Here is a 21,871-nt window from a genome sequence, read left to right on the forward strand (position 1 = left end):
GCTTTTTGAGATTAAATAGAAGAAAATACAAAACATTAAACATGTTAACAACACAAAAGCCATATTAAACGCAGACTACTTTAGGCACGGAAGTAGGATTTGTCACGTCATCACTTAACAACCGGATTATATTATATAAAATATAAGCCATTTAGCAGCTAGCTATTAATTTGACTACTATCTGTGCAGCATTTGAAAACAATATCAGCAATGCTGAAGCTATGTAGCTGAAAAACTGTAGTTGCATAACAATGATATAGGCCTATATGTGGTAAAAGAATAACTGAGGCTAAATAATGCTGGGCGTTTGTGAACGTAGCAATTCTCAGGGGTTGATGGTGACAGACGCCTGGCCTTGGACCTGCCGGAGAGCAGGACAGTCCAGAGTGGCGATCACCCTGCTTGTCCCGGCCCTCTGCGGAGTGAAATACTCAGTCCAGGTCAGAGAAGAGCCTCCTATGACCAACCTGAGAAAAGACAAACACGTCAAAAATATTAAAGCAAGACGCAGAATCCTTTGAAATAGGTGTTTTGTTTTTTTTCCTTTTGCTACTATTTGGAGGTTATAAAATCTCATCCAAAGGAATAAGATGAAACTGAAACCAGTTTTTGGTTTTATGTGGAAATATTTTATACAAACAGTTGTTCATGATCACTCACCTGTAATACCTGGACTTTGGCTCCATCATCCCAGGTCCTTCCATGCGAATGTAGACGTTCTCCAGGTTGAAGCTGAAGGGGTTTGTGAACTCCACAGTTGCTATCATCTCTTCACTCACTTTGCCTCTACCAGACACCTGAAGTACACACAGGAAATGTAAAAAATCTACCCCCAAAATCCAACTTTGTATATGATAAACAGTTGCTGGATAGGACATCAAACATGTAATAAAAGCAAAGTAAACTGCCCAAGTGGAACCAGGTTTGTCTTTAATGTGAGGATGCACACTGCAACTGAAGAAACACCAGCAAAGAGAAAAATGCTGCAAAAGCACACAAAACACATCAGAAATAGAAAAAAAAACTCTAAGGACAAAAAATAAATAAATTGTGAAACAAAGTGTTTCTAGGGACAAGATAAAATGACGGACGAACTGCAGCAGTGAAGAAACGTGCAGTGTTACACTGAGGCTCACTTAAAAGAAGCAGAGGGTTCATCATTGTCGAGAGGAAAGAAAGGATACAGGTATCGTGTGTTTTAACCACACGAGTCATATGTTTGCTATTAGCCGTTTACTGTTAGCTTGTCACTTTCACAGCTGTTCCATCACATAATGGTGAAACACTTCATTTTGTTTTGTGATTTTATTTATTTATTTATTTATTTTTGGATTTTGTGGTATTTCCTTGTTTTGCTTCTGTTGTTTTTTATTCAATTTCCATTGTGTTTGTGTGCTTTTCCAGCATTTTTCTATTTGCTAGCGTTTCCTTAAGACGCAATGTGTTTGATCTCTCGGGGGCCACCACAAGGAATCATTTCAGACCTCGATGATGAGTTTGGGGTTGCGCAGGGTGACGACTTTCATTGCGGTGATGATTAGACCGGTCTCTCTGATCTTCCCCGTAACAATGAAGTGGAGGTTAGCTTGTTCCACCAGACGCTTCATATATTTCTTCGACTCCACAATTGCCACCTCCTTCTTATCTGTTAAATATAAAAATATTTCTACTTTGATGTGTGTATATTTCCTTAAATCAAAGTTAGAGATAAGATAAAAGATTAAATACTCATCGAGGCAGACATTTGTCCATAACTCAGGATTACACTGAAACAGTTGTCTACATTTGGTAATCATCTGTGGTTTCATGACTATGCCTCTTCATTTCCATGCCGTACACCTGACTCACTCATTTTGGGTTCAATCACCACCCTGGGGGTCAGGAACAGGAATTCGGTGCTGGCAACTCCAGTATAATACACCACACTCCCGCTGATGTAGGCGTCCACAGTGCGGCGCTCATCGCTCTTGTTTTCGAACTCCACGTTCAGCTCAAAGTTGTCACCCACGCTGATCTCCAGGTTGGGCAGGACCACGTCCACATCAGCCGCGGGAGGGCTGGACTTCTCTCGTTTGCAGCCGTACTCCTCTGCTTTTTCCAGGACTGTCCGCTCCTCTGTGCTGCCTGTGTTGGGCATTTGAAAAACATTAGTGTGTTTGTATATTAACAGAATAAATTCTGACGTCCTTTTTTATTTGCTTTGCATTTTTAAAATGGTCTTGTCTCAGAATCGTCTAATCTTTGCCCAGTTTGTGATAAATGAAGCACCAGGAGTCTTTTAGTCCAGAGTACCAACTGTGGATAAAAACAATACAGCACGATGCCAAATGGAGCTGATTTCCAAATGAAAATAACTCAAATTCACAGTGTTTTCCTAAAAACACTGCCTAATCTGGCAACCGTATTGGAGTTCATGATGCCCGACAGCATTCAAGAGTGCCAACAATGAGCTGTTCTCCCGTTTGAACTTGCCACCTGGCATTTCAGCTCCAAGGATTTAAACACTGACTTAGAGACTGGCGGAGCAGGGTAATCCATCACTGTAAAAATGAAGCCTAACAGTGTGTTTCTGCTCAAGTGTTTCCATTTTCTTTTCTTTTTTTCATTATTTCATGATGTCAAGGTGACTGCATTCATTTTGCACATTTTAAAGCTGCTCCTTCATTTACTGTGGCATTCTGAGCTCAGGCTCCAGCACAGAAAACAGATCTGCTGCTTCCTGAAACACTGACATTTGTGTTCGATGTAGTCCCTGACCTTCAGCAAATTTGTATTGATCTGTAATGTCGCGGCGGGTCACATCTCCTGGAGATTTGGTCAGAACCAGGCGGCCTACGTGAGTTCGGTTCACTCTGACTGGCTCCATGGTCCCATCTTTCCTCCGGGAATGAAACACCACATCACTGTTAATCTGTAGAAGGAAAGAAATAGGCACTGTAAAAACAAATACTGTGTGCCTTCTGTCATCAAACTGCCTGGTTATTGGTCATAAAACACAACAACCAGCGAGCGACGTCATTAAATACAAACACATTCTCAGTAATTCTAGAAAGAGAGTAATTCAAAGGCATTCACCTCGGCAAACACGAACGCAGCGTCAAATGGGAAGCAAATCTGTCCGTGCTTGATGGCCTGGACTGACGCAGGTCCACATCTGTACATGCCTTTATGGATTACAAAGGAAAAATCAAAAAATCAGTGTGACTCAAAGCACAGAAAACATTTGCCTCTCCTTTTACATTGCTTTGACCTAACCCTACAGCATTGGGAAAACCAAGGGAGGAGATTATAGAATTCCCTAACCTTATTACTAAATTTTTGCTAAATTTTTGCTCACCATCACTGGTCTCCTGTGGTGTTGCATCCACAACCTGCCAGCCCCCAAAGCCAGGAGGGAGGTCAGGTCTGGACATGTAGCACTCGTTCCAGCAGTGATAGTTCCTGACAAAAAAAAGAAACAGTGGTAAATATATAATCCAGTTTAGTTTGTATCTAATAATTTAATTTAGGTATATTTTCAGAATCAATTACTTAATCTTGATTATCTGGTGCTCCTACGAGAATACTGTAAATTTATTTCTCAGTAAATTTTGTTGCAATTCTCTGGAGAACAAAAAAGTCTGATTCTGAGTACTACCATTTGAAGTGTGTTAACAGACACCTACCAACAGGAGTGCAAAACATGTAGACCAAGGCAAGTAAAGAAATCTCAGGATATCTGTTAAATGGAAAGTTTCAGTACCAGATGGAGTCCCTGGTTCTGTTTCGATCAATCTTGCCGTTTTCATCCATGATTATGTCAGTCTTCAAGTTTCCATCGTTGTCGTGAGCTGAGTAGTAGTTGGTGACGACCCGAGATGGGATGCCCAGACAGCGTAAGACTGAAATGCAGAGGCAGAACTTACAGTCAAATCAAAAACAAGGGCGGGAGTCAAGAGCTTAAGAAATGTGGTTCTAAACTGAGTGAGCTGGTGCAGAGTCAAAGGAGACTGTATGTAAAAGGCACCCACTGTGACATCAACCAATGATGAGCAGACATCATGTTTAAACCCCCAAACTGAGGATTTTGGCAGTTATCTTAGTCTATATTTTTGTATTTTAATAAAATCAGACATACCAAGACAGGGTTGGACCTGACTGAGAATCTAAAGGAACTAGAGACCATAAACTCATTATGGACATTTTTCGTGAGGTCAAAGATGAAGGGAGCCAAAGGGCTTTCCCTTTTCTTTTTCCAACCAGAGCAGTCACTGAGTAGTGGCCATTATGCTGTATATATATATATATATATATATATATATATATATCTTATGCTGAACCTTCCTTAACAGATTTGTTTTTCCCCACAGAGTTCTTATAAATAAATAAATAGTTTGAAATGGAGAGTCATTTTTGAGCTACTTAGATCCAGTAAAGCTCTCACAGGTGTTGAAAACAGCAGCGTACACCCAGCACTGAGCGTAGCAGACAGGCATCTTGCTGCTGTTGTAGGTGAGCAGGATGTCCGTGCTGCCGGTCCAGGAAGTGGGTGCCACTCCATAGGTGTAGTCACCACTCCAGTTCCCCACCAAAACGCCTTCATCATCCCGAGAGTTCAGCTGCAAGGAAAAAGACAAGGCTTTAGATATTCACTGATTAAACACAGGGTACGGGAAAGCAGCACTCATATTAGCATTGCTCTCACCATGGCAGAGGCTACTCTGACGATCTTGATGGGGTCTCCTCTGTTGGTGATGGGCATTTCAGCCCGGTCCATGATGTACAAACAGGAATCCAGGATTCCATAGTTGAACTAGGCATAAAAACCCTCAGGTCAGTCACAAGACTTAACTGATAAGCCCTGAAGTGCCTCAGTCTTGTTTTCTCCTACCTGTCCATAGTTCCAGTCCCTCTCAGCAATGTCATCATAGGAGCCGTGATAGATGATCCCCATCTCGGTCATCACACACTCCTGCCTCTCCGTCTCATCATCCAGGAACACAGCATCCTCTGAGGGAAGACAACATGTGGGGTGCTTGAGTAGGACGAAAGCCAAACTGGGATGTTACAGTTCAGACTTTCAAAGACATACACATAAAAAAAGAAAACAACACAGCACACCTGCCACCCAGGGATTGAAGAGGATGTACATGTCCCTGGTGCTTTCCTTCCTGGTCCTGCGGATGCCATAAGGTGTCACCACGGCAACGTACATCTGGTACTTCCCCACAATGCAGTTTGCTGCTGGGGTGATGGCCATGGTGACCACGTTGTCAGAGGTGTTTGTGATGCGGCCTTCCCAAGTGGTCTGACGCTGCTTTGTGGGGAAGACAGGGACGTAGGTGCCCTTGCTGAACTGAGGGCTGGAGCCTGAGGGAGCAGCAAACATCAGCACATTTACATCATCACCTTTAAGTAAATATATTCTGGTGATTTATGTTTATGCAGGTCTGCTCTGATTGTTCCTAAAGCAATAATAATAATAAGAAACTGTACTCTTTTTTTTAGATATCCCCCCTGGGTCAACCCACCTGAATCAAATGATTAGTTCATTACCAGGCCTCGGGAGAACTTCAAGACATGTTGAGGAGGTAATGTAGCCATTTAAATCAGCTGTGTTGGGTCAAAGACACATAAAGCCTTTTGTCTAAAACTATTTAGAAATACTCCAAACTTAACTAACATTATTAACAGGATGCAAAACTGAGGTAGCACCAAGAATAGAAATAGAACAATCCTTTAATTGTCCCACAAGGGGAAATTTGGTTGTAACAGCAGCAAGAAAGACACATATACAAACAAACAGGACACAGAATAGAAACATACACAATTTTTTATATATTTACATCAAGGACTATAGTTACCAAAAAACAGAGTATTGTACCGTTATTAAAATTAAATAAAATTAAATACAGATAAGAGGCAAACCCAGGTTGTAGTGTGAATCGGTTGATAAAATTACAGCGCTGATGTAAACATCTGTGTTTGGTGGGAGCAGTTTTGATTGTACAGTCTGACAGCTGCAGGGAGAAAGAACGTGTGGAAACGCTCCTTCATGAGTCTAGGATGCAGCAGTCTGTCACTGAAGGAGCTCGGTTGATCTGATATCCTCGTGTTGTTGTTTTTCCCAGATCATCATACTAAATGTTGTTCCAGGATCAACATTGCAAGTGACCAATCAGAATGTTGTGACGTCATACCTTTGCGACTTCGGGAAAAACCGGCGTAAAACAAAAAACTGTACTTAAGCTGCGTGAAACCGCCTCTGTCCGCCGATCAACGGACCCTGACCCTAACCCTAACCGTAACCCTTTAATAAACAGTAAGCAGAATTAATATTGTCCTTGCAACATTGGAATTTCATAAATGCACGAATGGCTTGGCGCGCAAAGGAATAACGTCACAACAATGTGATTGGTCACTTGCAATGTTGAACCTGGAACAACATTTTCATGATGGTCTGGGAACAACACCAACACGAGGATATCAGATCATCCGAAGGGGGGGCTCTGCAGTTCGGCGACAGAGACGTGTTGACTTTTGCATGTAATACCACTTTGTACCACTAGATAGTGGAGCGAATCAGTGAAATCTTCATTTAAGAACACCTTGAATTTTTATTTGTCACAGTGGCCTGGAAGAAATTTAAGGCCTCACTAGGAGAGAAACAGATCAGGCTGGTTGAAAAGAAAAATTAAAACTTGAAGAGAAGCACAGATGTGAAAATGTCGACACCCCGGCTTGATGCATGCCAAATAATCCAGGTAAGGAAATCCTAAAAAGTGAATCTGATCTGCATCTGAATCAAGTTTCTTGCATTGCAACACATCTATCTGGTAAAATTTTGTCCCCTGGTAGTGTTTTTAGTTAAATACTGTAAAGGGTAATTACAAAAAGTACCTTTAAGCCCTTAGTTGTTTACTTTAAAACTACGTTACCACCTGCTCCATGGGGACCACAGATAAGAGTAGTACTTAGTGGATTTAACTCACCGATGACAAACTCCAAAGCGAACTTATCTTCAGCAGGTTTGTAGGGACGACTGAAGGTGATCTTGACCTGGAACTCTTGTCCTCTGCGCACGATTAGATAGTCAGAGTGGTACAGCGCGGTGTGATGAGCTATCTTGTTGCTCTCATCGGGCCTTTTCATCATGTCCACCTCACTGATGTCCAGATATTCTGAACAGACAGGGAGAAACAAAGAGAGAAGACACAGGATGCATAAATTCTCAATGTTTCTTTTTTTTGTCTCCTACCACAAGAGGACAGTGATCGCCCCACTTTGGAGGAAATCAGATGAGTGACAGAAAATGAAGAGAAGCATCTGTAGAGAAAGTGGATATCAGATGCTGCTGATCATGCTTCCAGAAAAAAACTGTATTTTCTAGAAAAACGTATTTTTTTTTTTTTATTATTTCTGACCTACATGATATTCAGAACCCAGTATGTTCTTCAAAAGTTCAAAACTTTATCAAGCTTATTCACTTGCAGTGGGGACGGCTGAGCTGAAAGTCCTCAAATGACCTTATCTGAAAACTTTAACTTGGTTATTTCTCTGGCTTAATATTACACTTCAGTGGTTCCCCAGTCCTGCTCTCGGCATTGAAAAGGTCACTCTTATTTTGTGCTTTGCCTCCCACAGAAAGCCTTTGGATGGTCGTAGTCAACAGTTTATGTGATGAAAAGCTATCTTTTGGGAACACAGTCTGAACTGTTCTCTCCTTATTAAAAACATAAGTGTTGCGCCAATAGGGAAATTCAATCGACTGTTCATTTGCGGTTGTTTACTGATGTAATTCCAGTCATTGCTTTCATAAATTCCTGTTACATCTGGATATCTCTGTGTGTGCAGCTCTTTGACGGTAATTCAGACTGCAGTGCAGTGACATGCAGCAGGAAGTGAGCAGAATTTATCCCCTTTGGACGTCATTCATGTGTCAGTCATGCGTAAAATGTACTGGAAACTGACAGGAAAGGGGCTTTATCTTCTCCACAGAAGACCCACTGTGTCATCAAATAACTTTTTTTTTTAAATTTTCTATAAATAACAGCTTACTGTCGAGAAGAACAGACTCGTCCAGTTCTTTACATGATCTGACAAGCGTCTTCCCCTTTGGGTTTACTGAACTTTTTTCTCACTTCAATGCATGCATATTTTCAAGAAACGTATCACATACATAAACATGAAATTCCTCCTTCACCTGTCAGAGGAGGGTATCCCCTGGGGCCTGGTTGAATAAAGTACTCATACTCGGGGATGTCGCTTGTCTCAGAGTTGGCGCTGGCAGCAGGAGCTGCGGCGCGGCCACGGTTTGTCACTTTGGGAGGAGGTCCAGTGGGAGCGGGAGGAGCAGGAGAAGGAGCCGCGATGGTAGCTTCATCAGACATGATAGTGATTGCTCAGGGTGGGTGATTTCAGACAGGAACTAGGAGGGAAGAGAGGATGTGTGAATACTAAATTATTAGCAATGCTGGGTGAAATAGTAGAGTCAGTGTCATGCAACTTTAAACAAGTCCAAATCTGGGCACATGCCACAGACTGAAGCAGAATCTGTAAGAACATAAAGAAAGTGAAGAAGAATGTGCTCACCTCCATAACAGAATTAAAGACCGACACCATTACCATCAACAACAACAACCATCTTGTTTTATTTACTGTTGGTAAAATTATTTTCTTTCCAATTCATCTGTCAAGCTCCTAAAGGCCTGTTTTCAAATTGATCTGCCTTCCACCTCTGGAAAATTGGGGAAAGATTTTCATACATATATAGATAGATTAAAGTCCAAAAAGATCACACGCTAAGATGAAGTTGGGGTGTAACCAAACCTTCCACATGCCTCGATAAATACTTTTCGGGTTATATCTTTTATGTCACACATGGCTTGCATGTGTGTTTGTGGCTTGGATAGAGACTTGGTTTATAGTCACTCCCATTCCTGCAAGCTCCTGGTCATGAAAGACAATTTTAGTGTTTTATGATTTATTTTCACTCCACAAATAATGTTTGTTTTTGTGGTTACAGAACGTGGAAAAAATGACATAAGCTTCAGCACAGAGCATTTATCATGTCTAAAAGAAAAGGACTTATTCCAGTCATGAATGGAAACCACAAAGAATCTTACTTCAGTGTGTTTACTGAAGTAAGATTACTTAGTTTGGCAATAATATCAATAGACTTTATTCACATGTCAGTTTGCAAAGTGTTTTGAAAGACAGACAACACATTGTAGGTGATAAAGGTACATGAAGCTGAGCTGTGGCAGAAAACAAAAGCAAAGCTCCTGAAATCATTACGAGGAGATTTAAAAATGGGGGTATGTGTTATTACTACTAGTAGTACCAGTGATTGTATGTTATACAGTGGCAGTAGTTTTTTCCCCAAATGTTTGAAATGTAACTGCATGCTTTTATTACTGTGATATTTATATATTTTTTTACTTTTAAATCTGAATCTTTAGGTGGTTTGGGGCATTTTATATCCATATCTTACATATTCTAACTTACTGAGCCAGTCATATCTGTCACTGGTGGTCAAAAGGTTGAGTCTGTTTGAGTTTATAGAAAAGGGAACAGTCTGTATTTGTTCAAAGTTGTTTTTTGCTAACATCGGGTCAGATTACATAAAGGTTGTGACATAAAGCACAATGCCACTGGTGAAAATCGATAACTTTTTGCTTTTAATTCATGGTTAATCCACGTATAGAGGTGTCTTCGTGGTGCTAATAGTGAGCCACACTGTGACCTCAGTGTTTTCAAACTGCGGTTGTTTCTTTGGTAATAGGTCAGCACATTCGGCTGCTACCTTTGTGGTTTGAGCCCACTCATGAGAGTTTCCTGCTTTAGCAGTGTAGTCACTCTTAGTTCAGATATCAAAACCTTCATACAAAAACTCAGGAAATAAAGCTGTGGATTAACAGAGCCTGGCTGTTTAATCAATAATGAGAGAAAAGATGTAAAGATACAGCTTCTATAACTTAAGAGCAAATAGAGGCCCATTAGACAGGAAGACACAGCACACTCTGCAGCCCCGTAGTTCAGCCTGTTTCTGTTTCAACCAAAGAGCTGGTGGGTTGAGCCCCCCTGGGACGCCCATTGTTTTTGACAATGTAAGCTCTCTGATTATGGTGGTAAGCTTGCTACTCTTTGCATTCACATACATAATCTAAGGACAAAGGAGAAGCTTTTCATTACTGGAAATGTGTGGTTTCTCTCAGCAGCCACTTGTGGTCTGTGTTTTATTAGCCAATCACATCAGAGCAGGCTTTTTTGCATGCTGGTAAACAGTGAGTAAAATGAGGATTGCATTTGCTGAACTCCAATCTCAAATGCAGTGGTTGTTGTCTGATGATAATGTGCCTTTTGTTAGCTTTTTAAAATGACCTGCATTCATAAACAATAGATGGTGGCCAGGATAGGAATTATTTGATTGGATATCCACCGGCTCACCTGGAAGTTCCCAGTAAATTACTCTTTGCTTGGAGAGGTTAAGTCATCAGAGTAAGAACTGTGATGAGGATGAATTGGAATATCAGGTTGTGCTTTATGCTTTATGATGCATAAAGAGATAACTTGCATGTTTGACCTTTTGAATCCATTTAATGTCAAAGTCACACCCCTCACGCCCTCGAGGCTTCGGGTTGTTTTTGGCTTAATCATGCAACTACTGTTGCTAAGAGCCTTGCTTTTAGACTTGAGACTTGAGTAAAGGCAAAAAAACAAACAGAGGTATAACTTAGCAGAGCTGTTTGACATGTATTTCCTCTTACTGGGGATGAAAGGTTCAACCAGCATGCCCACTCCAAGAGGTCCTCCCACATTACGTTTTGTGCCATAATGCATGGGATATTTCAAATTGTGTAGGCTATATTGGGCTTAATGATACTTTGCATCACTCTGTCTTTCCAAGGCATCCCAATGAGGCAATCTGTGCCACTGGTGGTTCAGGTGAAAACAGAGCGCTCACTGTGCTGTATGATGAGTCATCCAGCACACACCCCCACATTATACAACAGTGGGTTTTACTCTGAGCCAGGTGTTTTTACCACAGACTCCACATAGTGTGCACCCTGCAAGCATCTTATGAAAGCAGCACTTGTGTATATAATGCTTAAATCAGCCTTTCCTATACTTATGTAATCTTTATGGCACTAGCTGCACGCCTTCCTGCACGGCAGTGGCAGCCCACTCTGCCTGTTGCAAGCAGGGTTTTGGTAACCCCCATCTGGGCTGAAGGGTTGATGTCATTTTTGTCCTGTTTCTTGTTTTGTGGATTTAATGAGTCACTGAGTACACCAACTGTGTCTGTTTGCATCCTTTTGGTTTATTCACACCTAGGGCCAAGTTTGAATCCAGCAGTTTGATTAGTCACCACAGTGGTCATTACCTTTTCTCTTTTTGCAGCTGAGCTATTATACGGTCATATTTAGTAAAATATTAACTTGGGAGAGTAATAATACCCACCAAATGAATATATTAAAGCAAAAAGGACACAATTAACCTAACTCAAAAAGTTAGTGGATTGGATAAAGTATGACACTGTGAATGCTGAAGTGAATCTGCAAAACTGTCATAAACTGAATAGCTGTAATCATAATTAAACCTGTTTTGTTACTTTACAACACTACTTCTCTGTTTTCGAATAACACTGGAGTGCTTAATGTGTTTGTTTTTTTCAGTGTTTTTGGGGCAACTGCTGACACAGAAAAAAAAAACCCTGCAGGTAAAACAATAAAACCCTGAAAAGAGCCAAAGACTCTCGTTAAAGCCTTTATTTAAGCAGACTAAGTCTGGGATGCATTAAAGGGTTTGTAGACGCAGCATGTGCATAGTTAGTGATTAACCTCTGGTTATAGTTTTTTCATTTGCACATATATTAATAACTCTGGTCATTTTCTCACAGTTACTGCCCACTGATAATGTTCAGGTTATAACCACTTGGTTATTACATTTAGTTAATTTGGTGGAAAATGTGAAAATGTGACCCACTAAACATAACTAAATTAAAATGCAACAAAGTGTATCAGTAAGAGTGATGATAGGGCATATAGTGATGTGCTAGAAGCTTCGTTAGACACACTCAGAGTTGTTGTGATTGCACAACAACAGTTCTTAAATGACTCTCAGATGGAAATACATTTCTTCACATCTGGAAGTTATAAACAAACATTTGCCAAATTGCAAAGGAATTTTAGTGTAGTAAAATAGTTTCACCAAAGCTGTTACTTACCAGTCAATCTTCGTATATGGAAAGAGCTCAAAATGTGGAGCGGACACAGACACACCTCAGCTGAAGTTGTAGAGGAAAGCTGTTGTTTGTTGGAGTCGGTCTGCTGCTGCCCCATGCAGGAGTCTTCTGCTTCTCCTTATATACCCCACTGAAGGAAGGAAAAGCGTGTGTGTGTGTGTGTGTGTGTGTGTGTGTGTGTGTGTGTGTGTGTGTGTGTGTGTGTGTGTGTGTGAGACATCTGCAGAGAAAGACGTGTAACTGTGCTGTCCAGCTTAGAAACAGGATGTGGAATGTACCATCTTCATACAACCCACAGATGGATGCGGCTCAGGCACATAAAGTCACTGACTAAGTTTCTGGTTTGAGATATTTGAGGACTCACATGAATAAACCTGCACTTAACTCTTTCTACCTTGAACACTGCGGAAACTGTTATTAAACACAACACTTCTTAAATGTTGCTGTTTACAGTCATAAAAGTAGATGCAGTACGTGGCAGAGTAGCAATTCAGAATGTTTTTATTTTATTTTGTTTTCAGAAATGCTTCAAATAAAACCACCTTTTTCTAGCTCATTTTACATCACACATCATGCAGTTTAAAACATATAACAATAGTATCAAAAAGGTATTATTACAGTTTCTGTTAGGCAGTGTGATCTTTAAAAAATGAGGAAAATTTATACATTTTTGTCTGATTGACAAGCTTCCTTTTTCATCATGGCAATGATCCCAAACATACTGTCAAAGCAGTAAGAACATACCTGGATGGAAAAACACACAGAATGAGACACTTTGTGTGCTATCCCTAAATCATTGCACCTTTTTCCCACTTTCAAAGCTAAATATAAAGAAATGAGAATGGCTCAAGACTTTTGCACAGTACTGCACACCTAGAAGGTTCACTCTAGACTTAAACATAAGTGCTTCTGAAATTAATAGTAAATTTAACTCACAAAAAGTAGCTGTCGACCTTGTGTTATGTTTGTTATGTATTAATTTAGCATTGTAAATTATTTATAGTTTCCTCCCACTTATGTCGGTTCATTGTTGGTTCAAAAGCATTTTGATGGAGGATGTCTATTTCAGTGTGTTTATAAATTAAATGTGATTTGTTTTAGCTTTCTTTTTTAAATATAACCCTTTTACTCAGTATAAGATGTGGTCTTTGTGCTGCATGTTCATTCACTTTTAATAGCGGTGACTCTGTTTGTTGTTGCTATTTGCTCATGTGCTAGTTTTATTGAAAGTGTTGGCTTTGGTTTTTTATTATTTCAAGGTTATGATAACTCTGCTGCGCCACTAAAAAGTATTTGCCATCTCAGTCTGTTTGTGCTGTGTTTAAAGTATATTTGTATGTATATAATAAATAGCTTCACAAATCAAGCTTCTTGGTTTGTCAAATGACTCCAAGAAAAAAGCATAACATTTTCTCTGCTGGCAGGAATACAAAGTTTATGTAGAAACCATATCAGATGTGAAAGAAAAATCCTGATGTGAAAAACTGGGGTTAAAGCCTGGTCAGCTTGGGGGAAGAAAAACATACCTGGTTATGTTTGTAAGCGCGTGGTCTGGGGTTTTTAAAAAAGGCTAAGGTTAGACGGTATGGCAAAGCTATTTATTCTATCATTTCTAAAACTGGCTCATGGGAACATTTTAACTCTTGAAAGCCCAATGATCCACTGGAATCACTGGGTGAAAATTCCTATTTTAACACTAAGGCAACTAAGGAAGTACTTGCTTTACTTGTTGGGACATTTCTACACTGCTTCAGCCTCACACTTGTTGAATCTCAAGTTGCATACATTGTTTTTGTTACAGTCTGGCTGAGTAGCTGACTGTGTGAAGTATGAACAGTAGACCCGAGTGCAGACAGAACGTAGAACGTAATTGAGTCAACAAGAAAAAAGAGCCGTTTAATATGGCTGATGGAAAAATACAAAGTAATGCATATGTCAAACAAAGACGAGAACAAACAATGACCTAAACTGGGGAAACTAAAAATAAAACATGAAAAACTCTAAACATGAAACTTGGCGTGGATACAAAGATACCTGATATGACATAGACATGGCGCAAAAGACAACAGACGCCCTGACATTAAACAAAGGAGGACAGAGGACTTAAATACACAGAAAGATAAAGAGAGGATTGGGAACAGGTGGGCCCTCAGCTGGGACAAATCAGACCTAACGAGACAAGGGGAAGCAAAACAAGACACACTGCACACAGGAAAGTGCTCTAGCACTATATGAGTGCTTGTGTATTTATACACAAGCACTCATATATATTCAAATAATTAAAAAAAACTTTCATTTACCTGTTACTACCACACACCAAATCCGGTCGTTGGTACTTGCTGGCTTGTGTAGCCTCTGGGTAACAAAAGCTCAGCACTGCGCCCAGCATCCTGGAGTACTTCTGTTGTGTTTTGGAGTTTTTACGTGTTTTTGAGTTTGTAGGTGCTTCGGAGTTGTTATGTGCTTCTAAGTTTTTACGTGTTTTGTCTGTTGGGGCCACCGTAAATATACTTTTATTTATTCACTCCACATAAAATGTAATAAATAAATCATATAATACAAAAACCAACTGGTCACAGTTCAACTTTTAACTAAACCTGCAAACCACAACACAATTAAATATAAATTAAAATATGAAAACAAAAAGAAGATGCACATTCTCTGTCATACGGGCCTGCATGAATAAACTTTCTGAATCCTTTATCATCCGCAACTGAAAATAGTTGTGGATGATTACTATACCTTTCCAATGTGACTGTCACAATCCTGGGTCTTATGACCCAGTGTTTTGAGTTTTAGTTCATTTTGATGTTTTAGTTTATGTAAGCCCTTCAGGTTCCTAAGTTCATTTGTTATCATGCTTAAGTGTTCTAGTTATTATTTCCCCCTCGTGTTTCCAACTATGGTAAATCTCCCCTGCTCTTCATGTGTTTCATGTCTGCGTCTTTCATTGTGAAGTTTGTCTACGTCTCATTATGTTTCCTGTTTTATTGTGAAGAGGTCTGGTGTTTCTGTGTTCATCGTGTTCAGTTTTACTCTTCCCCTGTGGCGTTGTTATGTTCATGTTGATCTACTGTGCCTTTCTGTTCCATGTTTCAGATCCCTATGTTCTGTCTCCCCCAGTCTGTTAAGTCCACATGTCTTGAGTTCCGTCAGTGTGTTTCCTGTTTTACGTTCACAGTCTGTTCTATGTTAATGTTTCTAGTTTTGCTTCCCTTGCCTCGTCCTGCTTAATTACTCTCAGCTGTGCTCTCCTCCTGTGGCTCATTCCCCCTTGTTATCCCTCAGTGTATTTAAGCCCCAAGTTTCTCTTTGTCAGTGTTGCGTCCTCCCTCATAGCTGTGTGATTTTTCCCTGTGGCACCTTGTGCTTTAGTTTTCCCAGGTTAGTTTACTTTGTATTGTTTTTCGTGTCCCACTTCACGCCAGCAATAAAGCTGTGTTTTTTGAGTTTACCTTTTGACTCTGTGAGTTTGCGTTTGGGTCCTACTCTTGCCTGCACACAGCCGTACTGTGACAGTGACGTTGTTATCCCTGGCTCTCTTTCTCTCTTTCCCTCCCGCTCTCTTCCTGTGCTACTGCGAGTGTAACTACCGCCTCTGATGGGTTTAGATTTTATTATTGTCATTTGTATTAAGAAATATTTAACCATATATGCTTAGAGGTGTATAATCGATTGTTTAGTGATTGGATGTGTAGGGTTAGGGGTTAGGGGTAGTTAGACTACTTTAGTAGTCTGCAACTTTGTGTGCATTCCAGAGTGTTCTGGCATTCACACCCACATCCTAGGAGCATGGGAGAGGTCGTACCTTCTCTTATTGTTTTGTGGTAGGATAAACGTATCTATATCTGTTTTAGTCTAAGTGCCTTTTGTTTAGATGAACTGCTGGACTTCCAGACCAGCAGGTTTAGGGAAGTCTTTATGTGGTCACACACTGACCCCACACACACACACACACACACACACACACACACACACACACACACTTACACAACGCACAGGTAAGGTACTCTTTGTGTGTATGTAGACGTCGTATGTCAATGAACCTATGCATATTCATGTAACCTCAATAAAAGAGCAGTGTTACAGGGGAGCGGATGAGAGCGACTGGGGTCAAGCGAAGGGACGGCGTTTTTCCAGTTCTCTCCTGTGCACGAGAAAGATAAAGAACTTTGCCTACTCGTGTCTTGCTTTGCTGTGTAATTAAATTGTCCTTAACGTTCCAGTGAATAGGTTTATGCTACAAACCTATCAGCTGCTCCCCCCTCTTCCCAGTGCAAAGCACAAGGCTCGCGTGTGGAGTAAAGCAGAAAAAAAGTGCAAGAGAGAGGGTGAGAGAAGGAAAAAAAAACCCACGGCTCGCGATAAGGAGCCGGCTCGCGTCGTTCATGTCAAAGATCCGGCTCTAAGAGCCGTTTCGTTCGCAACCGACACATCACTATGTTCCAGTTTGTATTCTGCTAATGTTACCACTGCTATTTTTGCTAATATGGTATTACCACCTTTGCAAACACTGCTACATCTGTGGCTGCTCGCAGTCACAGTTAGCCTGCTCTAGCATTAACATGTTGCTGTGGAGTCACTAGATATAAACAGTTTTCCATACTGGCACTGATATTGTGTCAAAGGTTAATAAAGAGCAACAAATGAGTCCAAAAACAATAGAAGTCAAAACTTCCGAGGAGTGGATGGTTAGTACATGAACAAAATATCTCTTTCATTAATACGTGAGAAAGACTTTCCATCAGTGGTACTCAAACCATAAAATATGGTTTAATTTTCAGAGCTGGAAAGACGTGCACTCTTAAATCAGCCATAAAAAGAAACTTTATTGGCCGCAGTTCTTTTACTTTAAAAATGAAACCCCACAAGCCTCACGGTTCAACTAAAATTACAGAGGGAACACGGCACTGTACATTTCTGTGTTTCCCATTTCCACCACTAGCACTTATCTTCTCCATTGACCAGTTAATTTCAGGGGCAAACTAATCAGCAAATGCCGATGGAAATTTACATGATACATTAAAGAGAGCTCCAGCACAGATGGTGGAATTTTTCGGGCTGATTTTTTATTCATGATATGGACTCTTTTAGATGCTGGACAGCCTCACATTTGGATGGGATTGCTGCCGCTGCTGCAGGGAGTCCAATAAAAGTAATTCATTTGACATTTACAAAAAGCAGCGCGCGTGTCAAAAGGCATCCATCATGGTAATACTCGCAGAACACTTAACAGACCTCAAAACAGCTCCGCTTGGGTTAATGGTGCCAAATCAATATGGCTGATTCAGTCCTTTCCATAAACAGGGTTTGTTTTTATTAACCCTGAGCAGTGCTGGAGGAAAGGTTGAATCATAAAGAACATGATCTAATATTTGTGTGTGTTTTCATGGTGCTCACTGGACAGGACAGGAGAACATGGTGTACCATGTGTGTATACCCAGAGAGGCCACACAGCCAAGGTGCAGGGACACAATACAACAACTGTTAGGAAATAAATGCATCCCGTATTTCAGATTGACCTGGGGTAAAGCTAAATTGTTATTTTCCTCTGTGCTAATCTAGCTTCTTTCTCATACTATATTTAAGTAAAAATAAAATATATACAGCATGTATAATATGTCTGCCTATGAACAAACTGAAGAAATGGGAAAAATTCTGTTCAGTCCATTATTTCAATATTTCATCTCAGAATCTCAGTTCTTTTCTCCTGCTTTTTGTGTAACTGGGAACATAATCTCTCTGTGAGGCCCATTTAATAGCTGTTCTAGCTTTTCTATCATATCGCCTAAGTTTGTTGTCAGTTAGCCCGAAAGACCCACAAAATCGTTGTCCATCACTTGAAGGTGGTTGGATGCTACTGGATATTTCAGGACACGGTTGCTTAGGTAATCCTTCAATGTCTTTTACTACCAGGTCTTTATCCTACACTCATTGGCAATCGCTTCACTCACTCATCTGGAAGTTATAGGAATACAGTGGCTTGCAAAACCCTAAAAGACTGGCAGCTGTAATTGCAGCAAAAGGTGGTTCTACAAAGTATTGACTCAGGGGGCTGAATAATTACGCACACCCCACTTTGCAGTTATTTATTTGTAAAAAATGTTTGGAATCATGTATGATTTTCGTTCCACTTCTCACATGTACACCACTTTGTATTGGTCTTTCACGTGGAATTCAAGGGGGCCGAATACTTTTGCAAGCCACTGTATTTGACCTGCGCGGTCACCATGCCACCATTTTTCTTTGTAGTTTCTGGTGTTCATATCATTATGAATCCCTCCTAGTATGGCTGTAGCTTTGATTTGTTGGTCAAACATCACTTTGAAGCTGATGGACAGTCACTTGTAGACATTACGAGTTCAGTTGCCTAGAGGAGGCTCTTAAGCTTCACTGGAAGCAACATGGAAACCAGAAACCACAGAACGTGAATAAGATTCTGCAAGTAAGGAAGAAATAAGTGTTGGTAATGGGAAGTGGGTGAGAGCCAAGATAAACTTCTCAACTTCCAGGTGAGCGACTGGAGAGTCTGGAATGTGTGACCAGATGTCAATTTGTCAGCAAATTGGTATTTACAACAAGGTCATATATCAGAGCCATTCTTCACTGTAATTGGTAGTGAAGTGAATTACTGTCAGTGCGCCCCAGGGCAGCTGTGGCTACAATGTAGCTTGCCATCGCCAGTGTGTGAATGTGTGTGTGAATGGGTGAATGACTGAATGTAGTGTGAAGCGCTTTGGGGTCCTTAGGGACTAGAAAAGTGCTATACAAATGCAGGCCATTTACCATTTACCATTTTTACTTCAGTCGCTCACATGGATTTTGATTGTAATTTATCTCAGTTCTTCAACATTAGCGGTTCATTTTCCCATAGTTGCTCGATGCTGTGAATGTCATTCAGTTTCTGTGCACCATGTCACTTCTAGTTTGGACACAACTTAAGGTCAAGATGTTCAGATCCATAAAACCACAGAAAATAAATAACCAGGGATAAATGGACAAAGCAACACTGAGAACAGGAATACCAGAGGGTAAAGATGCACAGCTGTGCCAAATCTTGCCAGAAGAGGAAGTAAAACTAAAACATGGAAACAACTAAAACAACATAATGTAGAAAGATAAGTGAATCAATAGAGGAAGAAATATGGGAGAGCAGGGGGATTACTGTTACTATAAATACAAGAACCAAGCACCAGAAAATAAAAAAAAACCAAAGTCATCCCTAGAAAATTGTAAAAAAGAAACCAGAGACTACTTGCTAACAAAGTAAAAACAGGAAAATACCCAAGAGATGACCACTTAATACTGAGACAGACTACAGTGTACAAAAGGAGCCCCAGAGATACATAAATGAAGAAAAAACTTATGAACAGCAACTAGAAATCAAGTATAACAAAAGATAAAAATCAAAACCCCAAGCCACCAACAAAAAACAGACATAAAACTAAGAACATAGAATCACAGTGAAATCAAACAGAGGGGGAAGAATACTGAATGCTAAATACAAATGAACCACTACCAGAGAGCACAGAAAGACAAAGGGAAATGCTTTAACAACTAAATAAACACCATAAACACAAAAAGTCAGCAGAACTAAAATACAAGGACTAAAGGGTACAAATCCATCCATCCATTCGCTTCCGCTTATCCTTTTCAGGGTCGCGGGGGGCGCCGGAGCCTATCCCACCTGTCATAGGGCGAGAGGCGGGGTACACCCTGGACAGGTCGCCAGTCTGTCGCAGGGCCTAAAGGGTACAAATACTAAATACAAATACATTTAAAGTAATAAATGAAACCAAAACCACACAGAAGCATAATGAAACCAGAAAACAGCTAATAATAAACACTATTTCAAGACATGCGTTGTATGTGTAGTCCACAGTTGATTTTAAACAGTGATGGAAGTTATTCTTCATTAACTATAAATAAAGTTTACGACTCAGTGAGTTTGTGCCAGTGCTGAAAAAAGGAAAAAATAAATGGTTCCAAAAACAGTTTACTAAAGAAAACTGTAGTTGGAGCAGAGTCTTTCTCATGGCTCTGTATGTCAGTATCTAAATCAACAGCTTGTTCAGCTGTCATGACAATCATCATAGTTTTTCTCTATGCTGTTTGAAGACTAGTCATCGGAGCCCACCATGTCTAAATCAGGGATGTCACACTCATGGTACATTGAGGTCCACACACAGCGCACTTTGATCTGGAGTGGGATGAATGAAACTGCACTTTCTGTCAGTGTAAAGATGTTTAGACAGTGAAAAACAGAAACTGGTTTTCAGCTCTGTCATTTAATTACTTATTACTTAACTACTTTGGTGTAGCATAACTGGCTTTAGTCTATAAAACTTGATGATGTTAAAAGTCCAAAGATTTATGGCCTCCTTTTCCAAAGCTGTCCAGCAGGTTGAAGTCTTTGCTGGCCCTCATTTTTGACCCACCGGTCTAGATCTGTAAGGTTTGATCAATATTTGTTGGTTGTACCAACATCCAAAACTGTAGTTTTGAGGTTGTGGGCCCCAAATCATGGCACTTGTTTCCGTTGGACGTAAGACTCATTGAAGCTGTTCATGTTTCTAAAATAAAGAAAGAGGCTTGCCTTTATTTAGTTTTATCTGTTTATGCTATTTTAATTGTTGCATCTTATTCTGTATTGTAAAACACTTTGTGAATGTCGTTATTGAGAAGCGCTATTTAAATAAAACCTTACTCACTAACAGCGGAAACATTTGCTCTTTTTAGTTGTTGTTTTTTTTCCTCTCTCTCAGCTGCCGTTTCCGAGTTCACTCTGAATTTGCATGATGTAAATATGGGGAAGTGATTGTAGGATGGTTGGCGGCTTCAGTTAGTGTAGTGTAGCCGTCAGTAAAATGAGGAACATAGTGCATCGTGGTGCTCTGATAAACGTGATGAAACGTGCTCTTCCTTCTTCGACACAGTTAGTTTCAGTTAGCAACACGTTTCTGAAGTAGAAAACAAACATTAAAATTCTGCATCTTAAATAAATGCAAACCTGTCTTCATCCTTTGTGCTTTATAAAACGGGATCTTAAATTAAAGTTTGCATGTGCTTCCTCAGTATGAAAAACCTCTGTGGCGATGACAGTTATCTTATTTCGAGTCGTCTCTTGTCGCTCATGGGTAGAGGAAACCGAAGTTCCACACTCTTAACCACAGAGCACCATTTGACGGTAAGGAGCTCTGCAGTTCTCAAGATAACACATGCATCTGCTCATGTGTGCATGCAGAAGCATGTTCTGTGTATGTTCACCGTGTGCATACATGTGTGAACCGTTGCATCTGTGTGCGGCATGTAGGAGCAGAGACGTGTTGCCTGCGTTTACTTTGCAAACATGGACTGTCACAAAAGCTCACCGTGCCACCCGTCTGACTTCCTGTCGTGTTCAATGAGAGCAAGTTAAAAAACCACAGACAGGTCACGTGAGGCAGCGAGTCTGCCTCCCTCAGACAGTCTTTGTTCACTTTGTGTGACTGCAATCATCAGCTTGGGTCAGTTATTTAGCAAGCGGGGGAGGGTTTTTTTGTGTTTCCCTTCGTAATGATGGTGAAGAAATCGTTGCTGTAGAAAAAAACACAGGAACTAAAAAAGAGGAAGAGGAAGAAGAGGAGGAAAGTGCACGCAGGGGCG

The 21,871-nt window shown here is 40.4% G+C and overlaps 1 protein-coding gene across 1 annotated transcript; it reads right to left on the reverse strand.

Annotated features, from left to right (window-relative positions):
- Positions 1–307: 307 nt before the first annotated feature.
- f13a1b (coagulation factor XIII, A1 polypeptide b) lies at positions 308–12,268 on the reverse strand. Its single transcript, XM_085350780.1, has 15 exons — positions 12,209–12,268; positions 8,183–8,407; positions 6,972–7,160; positions 5,101–5,349; positions 4,871–4,989; positions 4,685–4,792; positions 4,424–4,598; positions 3,743–3,881; positions 3,338–3,441; positions 3,076–3,164; positions 2,758–2,911; positions 1,849–2,124; positions 1,485–1,645; positions 661–797; positions 308–467 (listed from the first exon to the last, which is right to left on the reverse strand). The coding sequence occupies exons 2-15, from the start codon at positions 8,367–8,369 to the stop codon at positions 326–328; spliced, it is 2,229 nt and encodes a 742-aa protein (XP_085206906.1). The 5' UTR covers positions 8,370–8,407; positions 12,209–12,268; the 3' UTR covers positions 308–325.
- Between the last annotated feature and the right edge of the window lie 9,603 nt (positions 12,269–21,871).

The sequence above is a fragment of the Diplotaxodon limnothrissa genome, linkage group LG3 (genome assembly GCF_057381915.1).
Source record: "Diplotaxodon limnothrissa isolate DT_005_m linkage group LG3, D_limnothrissa_male_GT1.1, whole genome shotgun sequence".
In the NCBI taxonomy this organism is placed as follows: Eukaryota; Metazoa; Chordata; class Actinopteri; order Cichliformes; family Cichlidae; genus Diplotaxodon; species Diplotaxodon limnothrissa.

Bases quoted from the DNA above. Each gene is read 5' to 3' on its own strand.
- f13a1b (XM_085350780.1), bottom strand. From the start codon at position 8,369: ATGTCTGATGAAGCTACCATCGCGGCTCCTTCTCCTGCTCCTCCCGCT. The intron at 7,161-8,182 runs GTGAAGGAGGAA...CTGTCTGTTCAG, and splicing joins GGGATACCCTCCTCTGACAG to AATATCTGGACATCAGTGAG. The intron at 798-1,484 runs GTCTGAAATGAT...TGTGTACTTCAG, and splicing joins ACCCCAAACTCATCATCGAG to GTGTCTGGTAGAGGCAAAGT.